Source organism: Felis catus, chromosome B2 (genome assembly GCF_018350175.1).
Source record: "Felis catus isolate Fca126 chromosome B2, F.catus_Fca126_mat1.0, whole genome shotgun sequence".
In the NCBI taxonomy this organism is placed as follows: Eukaryota; Metazoa; Chordata; class Mammalia; order Carnivora; family Felidae; genus Felis; species Felis catus.
In genome coordinates this window covers 141,980,729-141,999,101 of record NC_058372.1, presented here as the reverse complement: position 1 = coordinate 141,999,101, position 18,373 = coordinate 141,980,729, and the positions used below count along the sequence as shown (strand labels likewise).

The 18,373-nt window shown below is 50.2% G+C and overlaps 1 protein-coding gene across 4 annotated transcripts in view; it reads right to left on the bottom strand.

The window, feature by feature from the left end:
- The window catches only part of SYNJ2 (synaptojanin 2), a 104,993-nt gene that overhangs the window by 24,290 nt on the left and 62,330 nt on the right, over window positions 1-18,373 (bottom strand). For 3 of the 4 annotated variants that reach the window (XM_023254528.2, XM_023254530.2, XM_023254531.2), the window contains exons 7-15: window positions 17,679-17,775; window positions 15,050-15,222; window positions 13,494-13,575; window positions 12,592-12,741; window positions 12,351-12,516; window positions 5,144-5,335; window positions 3,103-3,184; window positions 2,204-2,344; window positions 402-594 (exon numbers count right to left, since the gene is read on the bottom strand). In XM_023254528.2, coding sequence (XP_023110296.2) covers window positions 402-594; window positions 2,204-2,344; window positions 3,103-3,184; window positions 5,144-5,335; window positions 12,351-12,516; window positions 12,592-12,741; window positions 13,494-13,575; window positions 15,050-15,222; window positions 17,679-17,775 — 1,276 coding nt within the window. The remainder of the gene's footprint in view (window positions 1-401; window positions 595-2,203; window positions 2,345-3,102; window positions 3,185-5,143; window positions 5,336-12,350; window positions 12,517-12,591; window positions 12,742-13,493; window positions 13,576-15,049; window positions 15,223-17,678; window positions 17,776-18,373) is intronic. The other variant, XM_023254529.2, reaches the window with a different exon arrangement.

The following is an 18,373-nucleotide window of genomic DNA, read 5'->3' as shown; positions in this document are numbered from 1 at the left end:
AACAGAATACATATGTGAAGACCACAGATCTAAAGAAAACCACGTCTCACACTGTTTGGATTCAGTTGTTCTCCACCAACGTGGACAGAACATGGACCACAAGTGAGAAAATCAGAAAACACACAGGGATGCAACGAAAACATGTAAGTGCATAAGGACTTGATGTGGGGCGTAGAACACTCCAGACCCCATGGGCTCACCTCTGTTGTGCCATCCCAGCTCATCTCCCCTCCCCCCGCGCTGAGCCCCCAAGGGCAGGGACCCTCCAGCAGTCGCACCTCCGATGCCCGGCCTATACGGGCAGCTCAGAAAACCACGCGTGGGGCTGCGCCGAGCAGGGAGCCAGCACACGCGTCCCTGTCACATTCCGGGCCACCATCCACCCACGGCACGTTGCTCACCATCGGGAAACTGAGCTTCTGGGTGATCTCCCTGTAGTCGTCGTTCCTCTCCTTCACCTGGGCCTGCCCGGCCGTCAGGTGGCTGCACACGAAGCAGAGGCTGGTGCTGTGGAACTGGAAGCGGATGCCCACGGCACCCTTGTTCCCCGCCTTTCCTCCCATGCCCGTCTTCACCGTGTCAATCGCCACGTCTCTGGAACACAGAATGCACACGGGTGGCGGCTCCTTAGCGGTTAGGAAGGACAAGCGGAAACCCGCTTTGCTCCAGAGAAGAGCTGGGCGGCAGCCTGGGGCTTGTGGCTCAGAATCTGTTTAATCACATCGTCAGCGGCCAGGCCATGTGGTGCCCAGCGCGCCACACTCTCCTCTCCCTGCTGACGGCTGCCTCCTGGGAGGCCTGGAGGACCGTCTCCACAGCCCCAACTCTCAAGCGCCCTGCGCTCACAGAACCACTCATGAAGCTGTCGCTTCCATCCCCGCTTTCTGCTTCTATGCCTGCGAAGCAGCACCGGCTTCCCCACCCCCGGCCCACACCCGCAGCCTTCCGGCAAAGCACGGGTGCTGCAGTCAGGTAATCCACGCATGTTAAGAAACAGGAAACACCCAGTTATTTGTGCCCGGCTGGGTAGGCGGTTTCCATGCAGACTCCAGCTCGCATTCGAATGCCAGCCTGCAATTCCTACGAGTGAGTGTGCGGGTCCACGGGACTGTAGACTGAGGCACACAGAGGTCTCCCCTGCTCCCTGGGACCAGCGATCAGCGGACAAGGTGGCCAAGAAGCGTAGGAGCTAAACAAGCTAAGGCTGAAGGAGAGGCTGGGGACCCTGGGCGGCATCTGGGAAATCTGGAGCTCCCCAGCACCGCCCTCTCTCGTGGTTCATCTCTAACCTCTACCCTGACCTTACCTTCACTGACTTTTACCCACTCACTTTGGACACTGCCCGACTACCAGAATGAACAGTCAGGGGGACACGGACTTAAAGATTTTTCTGAGCATCATAGAAGGGGATTATGGGCACAGAGCCCAGTCTTGCTCTCCAAGCTCTGCCACGGGCACGCCTGCTCTTCTCTAAATACACAGAGGTGTTCACCCAGGTAGCAGGAAAGGTTCAGCCCGGCAGGGGCGGTGAGAAAGACTGGAGGGAATGCTATGGACGTGGGCGAGACCCGGTAGCAATGGGAGGTTATGAGTCATCGAAGGAAAAGGTGAGTTCCTCCCAAACCTTACAATACACACGCACACATGTACACATGCATGCACACACACACACCACAGATGTATACATGCATGCACACACATATACACACACATGCACACTCACACTTTCCTAAAAGGACACCCATTTCCTAAGTGTTCTCTTCCTGACATTTACAAAGCTGTCACTTTAGGGACATTGCAATGGGGTGACAGTGGGAGAGGCTTTCTGCCCACATGTCTTATTTAGAACTCTTTTAAAGAGCTGGCATTTCCTGATGGGTTACTCAGCTCTTGGTCAGAGGCTTCCTGTCTAAAACTTCAACAAAAAATCCCTTTCCTTGCACAAAACTGAGTTTGGGAGACAACAATCACTCTTTCTGAAAGAGCTCAGCTTCCTGACCTGGAAGGTTCCCACTGTGGCTTTTTAGTCACCAGACAATATTCTATTCAGCCCAGTTTTTCCTTGGGGGGTTTGCTACATTGATTTAGAATAATGGCAAGTCCCGAACCTGGTGCAGGAAGGGGGAGGGGGAGGAAGTCCGAACAAAACACCGAGACCAACAACCCCGTGTCCCCCAGACGTTCATTAACTCAATGTTCTTACCTGATGAATGGGACATGGTATGGACGTACAAAGATATACAGACAGACGCCCACCAGCTGTGCCGAAGTCAAGAGAATGTACCTATGAGAGCGTGAGATGGCTTTCTGCAGCTGCTCACCCCACATCTTCCTGTTGGTGGTACTGGAAGAGAAAGAAACGCTCTACCGTCTGCTGGAGATGGGCCCTCCTACCCACAAACTCCTCCAGCCCTTAGTTTATTCTTTTTGTACAACTGGTGTCATGCTGTCCCCACTCCCATGTTAGTTCCCTGCCTCCACTCCTGCCATGGACTATCTGTGTATTTCTGGTTGTACCATACACATCACAGCACACGTCTCACCCCACCCCCTCCACCTAAAACCCAATGCAGTACCTCGCTCATTAGAGCTGCACAGACCAGGTTTTATTATTTGTTCAGAAAAGTCCTTGAAATAAAACCAACAAAGAAAAAGTCCAGTTGACCTTACAGAAATCATTAATACAGTGGTTTTCTTTCCTTTGCATCCCGTGGAGGGAACAGAAACACCGTCTCCCTGCACTTACCCTTCTCACCTACCCCAGGAAAGGTGAGTCAGCACCCTTCCAGCCTGGCCCTCAGCCCACACCTTCCAGGTGCCCACATGCCAGCTCACAGCATGACTCAGCCTCCACACATGGCTGAGAATATACAGCAATACCACGCCGTCCTTCTATTTTCTTAATTTGCAAAGAAAGAGGAACCGGAGGTACCCATCTGTGTGTGGAGAAGGAATCCCAAGTATCTACACATCCAGGGTCCCAGGTTAGCGGACGCCGAAGCAGGATGGCCCAGAACCCCGCTCCTAGCCAGGCCCCTGGCTCAGGAAAGCCTCGGGTGAGTTTCAGGGTGCCACCTGCACCCCTCGTGCCTGGATGCTCACCTGGCATTGACGATATTCCCTGCGCTCAGTTCCACCATCTCTTCAAACCCCACGGCAAATATGTCAGCTGGGCTGTCATCATCTGGGGGGGGGGGAAAGGCCGGAGGTGAAGGACAATCAGACGCAACAAGGCAAACTTGCGGGTCAGCAAACTCGCGGGGCACCGCGTTTGCCTCTTTGAGCCCAGGTGTGCCCTGGGTCCGGGTGCATGCGTCCCGATGGCTCAGTGAAGCTTCATGTGGAGCCCCACCTTCCCTCACGTCCTGCTGTGCACGTGGCCTTTCCCTGTCTACGTCCTGGGGCACGTTACTGACCCCTCCAGACCTCTGTTCCTTTCTTTGCAGAAGGGACAGTAACCACCATCTCACAAGGAGTTGTGAAGCATCCATCAGATGGCACGTGTGAACTACCCACTCCACCTGGCAGGTGGTAAGGGCACCATCCTGTCCGTCTCCCTTCCTTCCCGGTGACCAACACGTGCATCAGGCCCAAAGGCATGTGGGGACGTCACTGTCTCACACTTGCCTGTGTCCCTCAGTACTTTTCACAGTGCTGGGCCCAGCCTTGCCAGTTATGACTGACTGATGCGGCCCTTCCTGCCCCAGGGGACTGTCATCTCGGTGGTCGGAGCACAGAAAACCCTGTCCAGCTCTAGGTGGTGACGGCTGAGGTCTGCTACCGAAATGCACTCTACAGGGCACATAGCCAGCCATGGTGCTGCTCATCCGTTCTCTCTGGGTCCCTGTTAACAGGGAAGCTGAGGCTTTAACACGACCCCTGCCACATCTCTCCAGTGCCCCCCTGCCACCTTCTGCCACTCGGCTCCTGAGCCATCATTTCAGGCTGTGGTTCAAAGCGCTGCACAAAGGGACACCCTGTGCTCCCTGACGCCATCGGGAAAGGCCAGGCTGTCCACTTCTTTCCCTGTTGGCCTCACAGGGCAGCTTGGAAACTTCAAGCTTGACTGGCTTAGAGCTTCTCTTCTTTGTTTAAAGAAAAACTACCCAATTCCTCTGATCTGCTGGCGACAGTCACCACAGCCCCTCCTCCCTCCTGCACCCGGTGAGTTTTTCCGGTTAGGGGGCGCTGCTGAGCCTGCATCCCAATAATATGCCCCGCAAAGTGACAACAGCTTGCTGTCCCCACCCACCCTGCCGGCTGGCAAACAAAGAGCCATTTTTCGAAAAGGGGGAGGGAAGTTCTCTCTAATGTCTGCAGCACTTATGGGGCCTGCTCCGGTGGGCATTCTGAACGGTCCCCACCGACACAAGAATCCCAGGACCCCCGAACTGTGCGCTCCAGCTCTCCTGCACCTCGAGGCAGCAAGCGGGGTGCCGACCGTGCACGTGATGGTGGGGGGGGGGTGGGCTCCAGGCACCTCTCAGGGCCGCTGTGGAGAATGAGAGGCTCTTACATGTCCACAGAGAACCGGATCACGGATCTCTTGCAGAATCCAAGGAAGCCTAAAAGAGCCAGGCCTCCGCATAAATGCTGACTGCAGAAAATCATTGATTCTCCCAACCCTGCAATTCTGAGGCCATCCAATACTCCCTTGCATGATGTAAGACACAAGGTGAGGCGCCCCACTTGGGATTATTGTATTCCTAAAAGGCACACAAATTCTTTTGCAACTGCTTAGAGTGGATATGCAGACACAGGTGGCTGGGGAGAAGGCTGCGACACACGTGCTTGGTCAGCAGCAACACGACCCGTGTGCCTGGCTCTGGCCCATCTTCCGACGGCAATGTGGCTCCAGGAGCCACGTGCTCCTCCTCATGACAAGAAGGTTCTAGTGAGCGAGACCCACAACTGCAAAATCTCTGTATGTGAAGAGAGAGACTCCCCACTTCGACAGCCCTTCCAAACATGCGGAAAAGGGAAGGCGTCAAATAATTGGCCAGGTGTGTTCTAGAAAGTTAGACCACAGCACTTTCTGACCTTTCTCGGGAGTGAGAGCACCAAATACCAATTCTCAGGAGGCACCGGCTGCGGAAAAGGTCAAACCGAGGCCCTCGTGGTCGCGACAGCTGCATGCACTCACCCGGGGACCCTGCCAGGCCCGAGAGCTTGGGGGAGTCCAGCAGCCAGTCGGCCAGCTCTGCCGTCCCGAGGAGGTTGCTCCTGAACTGCTTTCCTCCGTTCACGTTCCAGGTCCCCATGGCGATTCGGATCCGTCTGAAATGTGTGAATTCCGACTGGCGCTCTGCCATGGCTCTCAGGATCCTGGGGGTCACTGTGAGGAGGCACGAAAGGGCACAGGTGTGTGCACTGCACAACCACACGTGTCCTCCAGAAACCTGGAAGGAGCTCCCTGTCGGGACAGACGGCCTCAGGTCCTACAGATACGGGCCAAGCGCGCTCCTCGAGAAGATGATGAGGGGCTAAGGCCACCATAGACACCGCACTTCCCTTTGGCATCTTTTAAAAGTTTGTTTTTGCATTTTGAGAGAGAGAAGCAGGGGCGGGGGGAGAGAGAAGCAGAGGGAGAGGGAGGGAGAGAGGAGCCCAAGCAGGCTCCACACTCAGTGTGGAGCCCGACGTGGGGCTTGACCTCACGAACCGTGACATCACGACCTGAGCTGAAACCAAGAGTCAGATGCTTAAGCGGCTGAGCCACCCAGGCAGCCCTCCCCTATGGCATGCAAACGCAGGATCAGACACTCCCTTCTCCATAACCTTTACTCAACCAGAGCCCCACAGGCTAGGGCATCAGCCCACAGGAAATCTCAGCCTCAGCATTCCATCCATAAGCCAGTGGGGACATAAGCAAGGGGACACTGCAACCTGCCATACTTTGTTATTTTTTTAATGTTTATTGTTTGAGAGAGCGAGCACAGAGGAGGAGCAGAGAGAGAAGAGGACAGAGGATCTGAAGTGGGCTCTGTGCTGACAGCAGAGACCAATGTGAGGCTTGAACCCATGAACTGCGAGATTATGGCCTGAGCTGAAGTCGGATGCTCAACTGCCTGAGCCACCCAGGTGCCCCGACCTACCAGGCACCCCAGCCTACCATACTTTAAATGCATACATATTAAACTTGGAATGTCTTAGCCCATCTTTGCCTTTTCCACCTTCCAACCCTCAAGCCTGAGATGTTTTGTTTACCTCGGACTCAAACCCTTAAAAAAGCATTACTCTGAACCACATCCACCCTCTGGATATCCACAATAGATTCCATTTTTTAAACTAGTGACTTACAGCAAATTTAAGTCATACCTACCTATCTACTTAATAAGACTCTGTGCTACTCAGACCTTCTCTCAGCTTTGACTGAGCTTACCTTATTTCTAGGTCGATACAAATATCACCTTGGCTATTTAGAGTCAAGGGGGCGCCCCTATGGAATCATGAAAGCAGCAAAGGGCTCTGAAACCATTTTAAACATGGGCAAATTAATTTTCCAAAAATTTCTAAAACAAAACAAACATTTTTCTAAAGAAAAATGCTAGGTTCTCCCCTTCTTCTCCACTAGCTCCATAGCATTTACAGTGTCCAGGGAATAAGAGACCATTAAGATTTCTTCAAAGAGGGGCACCTGGGTGGCTCAGTCAGTTAAGCGTCTGACTCTTAATTTCAGCTGAGCTCATGATTTCATGGTTTGTGGGTTCGAGCCCTGCATCGGGCTCTATGATGGATAACAGTGCTGAGTCTGCTTGGGATTCTCTCTCCCTCTCTCTCTCTCTCTCTGTCCCTCCCCTGCTTGCGCACTCTCTCTTTCAAAATAAATAAAATTTAAAAATTATTTTAAAAATTTCCTAAGAAACCTCTGGTTCATTCATTTGTGGAAGCTAAAAACCAACCAAAAAAACCCCTAAAAACCATGAACTGACAGACACAGAGAACAGACTGGGGGTTGAGTGGGATGGGGGGGAAAAGGCGAAGGGAGTCTAAAGTTCCAGTTATGAAATCAGTGAGCCCTGAGACATAATGCACAGCAGGGCCACCATAGTTAACACTGTGCTGAATGTTTCACAGTTGCTAAGAGAATAGATCTTGAAGGGTCTCATCGCAAGAAAAAAATATTTTTTTTGGTAACTGTGTGCAGTGATGGATATTAACTAGACTTACCGTGATCATTTCACCATGTATACAAATAGCAAATCCTTACGCTGCACACATGAAACATGATGCCATATGTCAACTGTAGTTCAACTAACAAATAGAAACCTCTAGCTGTTGATAGAAGCATGACGGAGTTGCCCCCGAGAGAAGGTGTCCTCATCCCTGGAGACAACTACTTCTCCCTCTATCAGTTCTCCAGGGTCCCGGGGCCGTAACAAGCAGGAGGCCCCCCTCACTGGACACTTCCTGGGACAAATGATACCTGGCGATGGGACCAAGAATCCACTGGGGCTGAGAAAGAGTTTCTGGCAGGAGTTAGCACTCAAAGAAGCTGACACCTGTAGAATAGAAAACGGACTCCTCCAGCATCTTCTCGACTTTTCCTTTCCTCTCGGCTCGGAAATATAGTCTAAACTAAGAAAGTACAGGAGTGGGCTCCCACTCAAGGCCAGAAAGAACAGGCTCCCAGGAAACACGGTGACAGCTGGTATCGCATTCGTATTTTGTATATCCCTGTGCCTCAGTCATGCCAGGACCAGGTACCGTTCAACTAGAGTCCATGCTTATAACCCAAAGCCCACCAGAATTATTCAAACTGTCCGATTCTAAGCTACTTACCCTCCTGCCTTTCCTGCAGAAATCCCAATAAAGAAACCCTCAAAAAACCTCTGTATGGTATGCTCTCCATATCTAGGACCTGAGCATGTAATAACATTTTTTTAATCCGAGGTAAAATTGGTATATAAGTCTCAGGTGTAAAACATTACAATTCTACATCTGAATGCACCACACAGTGACCACCACCAAAAGTCTCATTACCAACCATCACCATACATTTGACCTTCACCCATTCCCCTACCCCCACCCCCTCTGGTAACTACTGATATGTTCTCTGTTTCTGTAAGTTTGTGTTTTTTATTTTAGATTCCACGTGAGTGAAATCACATGGTATCTGTCCTTCCCCATCTGGCCCATCTCACTTAGCATAATATCTTCAAGGTCCATCCATGTTGTTGCAAATGGCAAGCTTTCATTCCTTTCTGTGGCCAAGTAGTATTCCAGTGTGTGTGTGCGTGTGTGTGTGTGTGTGTGTGTGTGTGTGTGTGTGTACCACATCTACTTTATCCATCTATTGATGGACACTGGCTTGTTCCATTATCTTGGTTATTGTAAATAATACTGCAGTAAACATAGGGGTGCATATATCTTTTTGAATCAATGTTTTTACATTCTTAAGCTAAATCCCCAGAAGTGGAACAGCTGGATCATATGGTAGTTCAATTCTTAATTTTCTGAAGAATCTCCATACTGCTTTCTATAGTGGCTGCACTAATTTACATTACCACGAACAGCATACAAGGATTTCCTTATCTTTACAACCTCTCCAATACTTGCTGCCTTTTTGATAATAGTACGACCGGTGTGAGATTATACCTTATTTTGGTTTTGATTTGCATCCCCTAGTAATGAGTGATGTTGAACATCTTCTCATGAGCTGGTTGGCCATCTACATGCCCTCTTCAGAAATACTGTACGTCTATTCAGATCCTCTGCCCATTTTCTTTCATCTTTCATGTTTGGCTTTTTGTTGTTGAGTTGTAGGAGTTCTTTACATATTTTAGATATTAACCCCTTATCTAATATAGGATTTACAAAAATCTTCTCCTCCTTAGTAGGGCTGCATTTTCATTTTGATGACAATTCCTTTCACTGTGCAGAAGCTTTTCAGTTTGATGTAATCCCTTCTGTTTATTTGTGCTTTTGTTTCTCTTGCCTTTGGAATCAGATCCTACACACACACATACTGAGGAGGCTACCACCTGTTTTCTTCTAGGAATTTTATGTTTCAGGTCTTATATTCAAGTCTTTAATCCATTTTGAGTTGACTTCTGTGTATGGTGTAAGACAGTGGTCTAGTTTCATTCTTTTGCATGTAGCTGTCCAGTTTTCCCAACACCATTTATTGAAGGGAATGTCCTTTCTCCATTGTATGTTCTTGGCTCCTTTGTCATAAATTTCCTGTCTGTATATGCATGGGTTTCAATCCGGGCTTTCAATTCTGTTCCACTGTTCTGTGTGTCTATTTTTATGCCACTACTATGCTGTTTTACTATAACTTTATACTTTAGTTTGAAATCAGGGATCTTGAGATCTCCAGCTTTGTTCTTCTTTCTCAAGATTGCCTTGGCTATTTGAGGTCTTTTAGAATTATTTGTTCTAGTTCTGCGAAAAATGCCACTGGAATTTTGATAGGGATTGCACTGACTCTGTAGATTGCTTTGGGTAGTATGGACATTTTAATGATACGAATTCCTCCAATCCATGAGCACAGAATATCTTCCCATTTATTTGTCTCTTTTTCAATTTTGTTCATTAGTGTCTTAATAGTTTTCAGAGTATAGGTCTTTCGTCTCCTTGGTTAAATTTATTGTAGGTATTCTTTTTGATGCAATTATAAACGGAGCTGTTTTCTTAATTTGTCTGATAATTTATTATCTTATAAAAGCCTGAAGATTTCTGTATGTCGATTTTGTATCCTAGTACTTCACTAAATTCGTTTATTAGTTCTAACAGTTTTTGGTGGAGTCTTTTGGGTTTTCTATATATAGTATGTCATCTGCAAATAGCAACTGTTTTATTCTTCCTTTCTAATTTGGATGCCTTTTCTTCTTCTTGCCTAATTGCTGTGGGTTAGACTTCTAATATTCATTGAATAAAAGTGGCAAGAATGGGCATCTTTGTCTTGTTCCCATTCTCAGGAACAAGAGTATGTTGTTAGCTGTGGGTTTGTCATACATAAGCTTCGTTATGTTTAAGTAAATTTCCTCTATACCCATGTTGTTGAGAGTTTTTATCAGGAATAGATGTTGAATTTTGTCAAATGCTTTTTCTGTATCTATTGAGATGATCAACACGATTTTTATCCTTCATTTTGTTAATGTGGTTTATCAGTTGATTGATTTGTGGATATTGAACCACCCCTGCATCACAGGAATAAATCCCTCTTGATCAAGGTAAATTACCATTTTGACGTGTTGTTGAATTTACTCTGATATTTTATTGCAATTTTTTACATCAGTGTTCATCAGTGATACTGGCCTGCAAGTGTGTGTGTGTGTGGGGGGGGGGGCATCCTTCTCTGGTTTTGGTATCAGGATAATGATGGCCTCATAAGAGGAGTTTGGAAGTATCCTCCCTTTTCAACTTTTTGGAAGAGTTGAAAAGGACAGATATTAAGTCTTATCTTTGAACATTTGGTAGAATTCACCAGTGATGCCTTCAGGTCATGGACTTATGTTTGTTGGGAGGGTTTTTTTATTTGTTCGTTTTTAATTTTCAGCCACTCTATTTTTTCAAATCTCTATGCCCCACAGGGGGCTTGAACTCACAACCCTGAGATCAACAGTTGTATGTTCTACCAACTGAGCTAGCCAGGAGCCCATTTTGGGAGGTTTTTGATTATTGATTCAATCTCCTTACTAGTAATCAGTCTATTCAGATTTCGTATTTCTTCGTGATTCAGTCTTGGAAGAAGGGCATTTATCCATATCTTCTAGGTTGTCTGATTTGTTGGCATAGAATTATTTGCAGTAGTCTCCTGTGATCCTTTGAATTTCTGTGGTGTCAGCTCTAATTTCTCCTCTTTCATTTCTGATTAGCAACCTTTTTCGTGGATGGTCTAAGCTAAAAGTTTATCAATTTTATCTTTTCAAAGAACCCTTAATTTTATATATCTTTTCTACTGGTTTTAAATCTCTTATTTCATTTATTTCCACTCTTTTATCATTTCCTTCCTTCTACTGACTTTGGGCTTCATTTATTCTTCTTTTTCTAGTTCCTTCAGTGTAAAGATAGATTGTTTGAGCTTTCTCTTGCTTCCGAGGTAGGCCTGTATTGTTATGATCTTTCCCCTTAGAAGTGCTTTTGCTGTATCTCAAAGATTTGGGTGTGTTGTATTTGTTTTTTGCTTTGTTTGTTTGTTTATTTTGGTCTCTAGGTATCTTTTGATTTCTCCCTTCCTTCCTTTGCTGACCCATCATTGGTTTTTCAGTAGCATGTTGTTTAATCTCCACATTTTTGTGTTTTTTCCCCAGTTTTCTTATGATTGAGTTCTAGTTTCATACCATTGTGATCAGAGAAGATGCTTGATATGATTTCAATCTTCTTGAATTTATTAAGACTAGTTTTGTGGGGCGCCTGGGTGGCGCAGTCGGTTAAGCGTCCGACTTCAGCCAGGTCACGATCTCGCGGTCCGGGAGTTCGAGCCCCGCGTCACGCTCTGGGATGATGGCTCGGAGCCTAGAGCCTGTTTCTGATTCTGTGTCTCCCTCTCTCTCTGCCCCTCCCCCGTTCATGCTCTGTCTCTCTCTGTCCGAAAAATAAATAAACGTTGAAAAAAAAATGTTTAAAAAAAAAAAAGACTAGTTTTGTGGCCTAACATATGATGCATCCTGAAGAATGTTCCATCTATACTTGAGAAGAATGTGTTCTCTGTTGCTTTGGGGTGGAATATTCTGTTTATGCCTGTTAAGTCCATCTGGTCTAATGTGTTAAGGCCATTGTCTCCTTATTCATTTTCTGTCTGGATGATTTACCCATTGATGTAAATGGGGTATTAAAGTCCCTTGCTCTTTCTGTACTGCTGTCAAGTCCCCCCTTTAGGTCTGTTAATATTTGTAGATCTTAGAGCTTATATGTTTGGCGTACATATACTTATACGTGTTATATATCTTTTTGTTTAATGGACCCCTTTATCATTATGTAATACCCCTTCTTTGTCTATTATTCGTCTTTGTTTGAAAGTCTCTCTCGTCTGCTAGGAGCATAGCTACACCAGCTTTCTTCTTGTTCTCATCTGCATAAAACATCTTTTCCCATCGTCTCATTTTCGGTCTACAGGTCGCTACTTCTGAGGAATAAACTCTGTTTTTTCCTGAGCCTCCTCTTGCGGCTGCACATGACTGACCGTCTCATACAAGAATACAAAACACAGCTGCAAGCAGTGAGGCTGAGGTCAGGGCCAGAAGTACACGCACAGAAGCTCAGCTCAGGGGAGTGTCACTACCTGCCATTTGAGATTGCACGAGGAGGAGGGGGAAGGGCTGGCCAGCACCCCCAACACACATACTCCCTCTGGGCAGCAGGGCAGCTGGCACCTCCATACAGTGGAGTGGGAACCCTCTTACCCAGCAGGGCCGTGTTGTCCAGGAGTACCCTTCCTCTGTCTGCAGACTCCTCGGTGTAGACATCCCCCACGAGCAGCAGCTTGATGGCCTCCTGCTTCACCCCGTCAAAGAAGTTGGACTGGATAGTGCGAGACACAGACCGGGCCCCGTCCTTCAGCTTCCCCACCTGCCGTGAGCCAGACCACAGGCTGTCAGAGGGACCCGTGCAGGCCCTCCCTTGCCCCCTGTGGTCTGCCCCTACCTTAGCCTTCCCTTCCAGGGCCCGGCTGCCCGTGAACATCTTGCTCAGGCTGTGCCCATTCAGAGACCACATGGCTTTGAAGGACTCCACGAAGCGGTCGGCAATGGGCTTGGAGTTCAGCCCCAGGCTCTCGAGCTGCAGGTGGAGAACCTGGGTGACAAGAAAGGGACAGGTGTCACTGTCTGCTCACCTGGAAGCTCCTGGCTGCCACAGCTGCCTCGGGTGACTTTCACCAGGCATTATCTCAGGGAGCTCCTTATTTGGCAGATTCTGGGTCGCCCTGTGCCCCTCTAGAGACTGAGGAATGCTCACAGCAAAGAATGGGACTTCCCACCACAACTCACCCCTATTTCATCCAACTTTGTCTTTATCATTCCACCAGCCCTCCTCTGGCTCCCTTACTCCTGGCCACCTCCCTATGCCCCACCCCTGAGCAACAGAGGGGTGGCGAGCGAGCAGGGAGCTGGCAGGCAGCAGTGACTCCACCCCTCCTCCCAGCAGTGAGCCAGGAGAGGTCGCCCAGGCACTGGGCCAGCGGGCCATGGGACAGGCTCTGGTCTCCCTCCCAGGCTTCCGATCATCTCAGCCAGCCTCACGCTGCCCCTGCCAAACTGTATGCACGGGAATTGTGACACAGAACTACTGTTTCTCAAGGTGTCACCTGGACCTCTGTGCCACCATCTCCGGGATGCATTCCCAAAAGTGTGCCTACAAACGGGATGAAGGCATGCTGTGAATGGGCAAGCCAGCCGCCCAGGAGCACCTCTCGGATGCCTGCCACATCTCTGCCCCACCTCCTCACAGGTAGAAAGTTAACCCAGTGATGTCACCCTCATCTTGCTGATGGAAGGCATGGGACACGGCCCGGGTGGCCTGAGGGGCTTCACGACACAGAGACAGACCTCGAGTGCAATAAAGCTCTGCACGGTGTTGGTTCGGTCCAGGCAATCGAGACAGTTCATCCGCAGCGTGCCTTTCTGAAAACTTAGGAAAACGAGAAATGCAAATGGTTACAAGTTGTGGTCAGGGGAACGACAGCTATAGAACAATGGCCTGTAGACTCCCAAACAAAATGGTACCATGAGTCACCTATTCTAGTGGCCCCCCAGAATCCCCGGCATACACCCTGAGGGACCCCAGCACCGCTGGAGTGGCACGTACCCTCTCAGCAGTCTGCACACCTGGGTCATTATAAAATACGCCAATTCTCATCATTTGCCATAGTTAGGTTCCAGAAGGTTGCCGTGAACAATTTGTGCGTCGTACCATTGGCAGATCAGCAAACACTGAACTACTGCTTCTAGAAGAATGCGGGGTGAGGTTCCCCCGAGTCTCTGTTCACACATCTTCATCAGATGATCGACATGTAACCTTGTTTTATGTGTATTTCTGTGTAAAGCCACCTTAATACAGATCGTCGATCCATTAACCCTGAACTCGCAGCCAACAGCACATAACACACCTGAACACGGCTTCTCCATCACACGTGTTTCCCCCATTCGGCACATCACAGCCTTCCTGCGCTCGGGAACACCGGGCGGCACTTGCTCCGTGTTCGGGGGCCATTTTCAACAGTGGAATCACCAATAAGATGCATAAAAATGTGACCACGTGGCACTAAGCAGACCACAGAAAGGACACTTTCTAGTAGAAGTGCTGAACCAGAAGGCATAGCATCACCTTACACCCTGAGTGACTCCAATTCTTCACGGTTCTGAGCAGGTCTGTGACGACCGTGATGGGGCCATAAGGATAGATTTGGGGGGTTACAAATAAATTTTAGCAAGTGGACAAATCTGCAAATACAGAATCTGTGAAAAGTGAGGATCGACTGCATTGTGACTTGGGGAAAGCAGGCTTCCTTCTTCCGCTCAGCTCTGAGCAGGAAACTCCAGGCCCCAGTGTCCTCGGGCAATGGGGCTCGTGCCAACTGTCCCTTTCACTCATGTGGGCTTTCACCAGTTTGGGCAATAAGTTTTCTTTTTTTTTTTTTAATGTTTATTTGAGAGAGTGAGTGAGCATGGGGGAGAGGGGTAGAGAGGGTAAGAGAGGATCCCAAGCAGTCTCCGTCCTGTCAGCGTACAGCCTGATGTGGCACTCGAACTCACAAACCATGAGATCATGAGCTGAGCTGAAATCAAGAACTGGACGCTCAACCGACTGAGCCCCCCAGGCGCCCCTCGATGATATGTTCTATGGTCACCATAACTCTATGTTTCAACCTAGTCCATTTACTAATAATTTATTTTGCCAGAAAACCATGCTTCAAGAGCACGTTCTGAAGGTGGGAAGGCGAAGGACGTGGCTGGAACCCGGGACCTTCCCCCCACATCCCTGAGCCTGTGCTCCAGGAAACTGCAAGGGCAGCTGAGCAGCAAGGGGGGCGCCCAGCCCCGGAGGCCCCCGGCCACTCCACTAGTCACCAGGCGGGAGCACGAGGACGCAGGTGGAGACTCACCGTGGACTTACATTCTCGCCCTTGGTAAACACACCAAAGTCATCCCAGTGGAGCTTCAACTGGGGCCTCAACAGGTTCTCCAACTTCTCTAGCTTCCCGCCTTTGGCAAGTTGATGGAAGTCAAAGTTTATCATAGGCGTGTCGCCGGCGTGGCAAGAAGCCCAGAGCAACTTCTGAAAGTGGAAAGGGAAAGGGTGGCAGGGGAAGGAGGGAAGGAACACAGTGACAGCACAGCTGGAGCCGTGTGGCTCCCCAGGGCACTCGCTCGAGCACACGGTTTAGCTTTGAGGCATATGGTGGACCAAGCCGTTCATCGGTCCTGACCCTGAGAGAGAAGAACAAAGACTTGGAGGACCATACCACACAGAGCATCTTGCCTGCAGAAGGGCAGAAGGTCCACCCTGGGCAAAACACAGCCAGAGCAGGTCTGGCTCCGTGGGGCAGCTCACAGCCCTGTACTGACATCACCCTCCTGCAGGACTCTTGGGCGGGCGCTGATGATGGAAGGACCACTCTGTTCTGCAGGCACCCAAGCGCCACGGGCCCATTAGGGACAGGGAGGCCCAGCAGGCTGTGGAGCTCATAATGCAGCTCCCTGTTGCCCTGGTAACCAGTCCCATACTGACAAGTGAAGCCTCAGGTGGGTGGGCTCAGAGGTGTCCAGTTCTCCCGTCAAGGTCCTCTGGATCCCCGTGAAGGGAGGTGCCTGAGGCACAGCCCAGTGAAACTTCAGGATGGGGGTGACCGGTGGCCAGGGCCAGTGGGCCCAGGCTGGCACCTGACCTGGAAGGGAGGCGGGGCCAGAGATGGGGACACATAGCAGGTGGGCTCCAGGCAGCTTGGTGCTCCCGACCGAGGCCTCTCTTCCACACGAGGAATCTCCCCGGCCACTCCTTGGCTCTCTCTCGAGAGTCCCGTGATAGAAGATGAACCGGGTGCCTTGCCAGAGCACCTGGTCCCTGGTCTGTCCCACCCCAGGCCTTCCTGCGAAGTTTCAGGTCAGGCTTGTCCAGAGAGTCTAAGGACTCTGAAAGACTAGAAGGACTTTAAGCCTTGTGGTCCCTCCAACTCAGAGTGCCCATCCACTGTGAGCCAGGATGCCAATCAGTGTGTGGCTGCGAGCGTCGGGAAAGTCTGGCTATGAAAAAGAAGTCAGCCGAGCTGACTAGCGTACCTCTTAGCGACTTTACATTTTGGAGCGAGCACCTTGGCTACTTGTGGCCTGAGGGACTGCAGGTTGCAAGCTGGCAGCCGGTGCACGGGCCTCGGGGCTGAGGGAGCCACAGCTCTACGTGACACCAGCCGGTCACCTCCAGGTGGCATCCACCTCCTCCCTCCTACCTGCCCACCAGCCCGCCTTCCTCCTGCTGGGCCACTGGACCACGGCTGCCTCCAGCCCCGCTAGTGACAGAGGAGCCCGTCAGCAGGGGGCACTTCCATCAGCTGACGGGAGGATGCTGAGGACGTCCTCTCCCCACAGCTCACGGCATAAAGGGAAAAGAGATTCTTGGGTTTTCCCTTTTTCCCTTTCCTTAAAGTAAGCTGCCAACGTTGCTGCCAAGAGGGTAGGGAGGGGGGACAGCTCAGCAAGCTTGTTGCCAACAGCTACACACTAAACAGGAAAAGCAGGTCTGGCCAAATGAAATCGGCCACCAGAAAGTCTGATCTGAGCACATGGCTTTTCCAAGCAGAGTGAAATGAGCACCCGCTGGGGTTCAGCTCCTACCGGCCAGAGGTCGGGGGTCAGGAAGGCAGCAAACACCGCCTCCCATGAGGCTTCACAGGAGGAGAGGTCCGATTTCACTCTCCCCATATGTGGCTTCCCTGCCCTTGGAACAACCAGAGGGCTTCTCTCCGTGAAGTGAGGGACATGGGCCACTGAGAGAGGGGCGTGGAGGTCGCCCACAGCTCATTCTGGAACTTTTCACGTAGTAGACTGAATACACACAGGAGCTCTGGGAACAAAGGCCCCGTTTCCTTCCCTGGGTAGGCCCCTCCCCCTTACACCAGCCCCCAAAGTGCCCAGACAGCCTCAGGGAGCCCGTGGGGAGCCAGGCAAAGGAAGCTGCTTTCTGGGGTGGCCCAGACAGGGATGGGAGATTTGAAGGCCGAAGTTAAGCAGGAGGAAATTATGTAAGATTCCCTGCTTTACACTGAGCGGGAGCCCTTAAGAGCTCCACCGAGTGCCCCGCAGGTGTCTGGGTGAGCTCGCCAGGAGGCGCTGACCAGCAGCAGAGCCAGACCAAGCCAGGGAAGGGGAGCTCAGGCGCCCTGAGCAGTCAGGGATTGCGGAGGGAAGCCCAAACGTGTGCAGGTGTACATGTGTCCAAGAGAACTAGGAAAAGGGGCCTGGCTATGCAGAGCCCTCAAAGCTCCAGTGTGAGTCTGGAGGAAGCACAGCTGGAGAAGGGAGATGCTTTGTTTTGACTTTGAGCAAATTCTCTAACCATCAGTTCATAAACATTAAATTTCGTACATCAGGAGCCCAAATCACCTAAGGCTATAGAGCTGACGGGGAAAAACTCCCAGAGGCGGTGAGAGCAGTGCTATTATTCCCAGTCTAGCACAGAAGCTTGCCTCTGAGCAGGGGCCCCTCACCTCCCTCACCCAACACTCCCAGGGCCTTTACCTTGAAGGCTCTGTTGAGCACCTCCTCTCCGCCTCTGCTCCCCAGCAGGTTCACGACCACTTGCTTCCCATACTGCTCCTTCAGAAGCACCATATGCCTACAACGGAGCAGGACGGCACCGTGAGCCCACATCACCAGGACAGAGGCTGACGGCTCCACCCTCGAGGGGAGAGGGTACAGAAGGGACCTGCATGCACTAGAGGTCCGGGCTGAGCTGTTCTCCAGGACACAAAATCGGTGGGGTTGGGGGGGATGCGGGGAGAAAACCCGTCTCTCCCAGCCACCAACCCCACTGTCAGGGACAAGCATGTCTACAGTCTGTTTGCATGAAAGGCTCGGGCCAAGAAGAACTTACAGCACATCAGACTTCTAAACAAGCAGAACGCTAGACAGAGGATATGCCGCACTTCCTGTAAAGTACCCCCGTTAAATCTAGAACAGCCAACACAGCTTCATAAGGGCAACATGCACGTCTGTGAAATTAATCTCTAATTTCACTTGGTACCTTCCTTCTCTAAACCAGAAAAGCTGGTAGGAGGGCTGTTAACCTCAGTGTTTTTTATCTAAGCACATTATATTTCATTATGTTTAACCCAAACAAGAAGGCACAGTAAAATTTCAAGCTTTAGGAAAATATTCATAGATCAAGGACTTTTAAAAATACAAATGTTGGGGCGCCTGGGTGGCACAGTCGG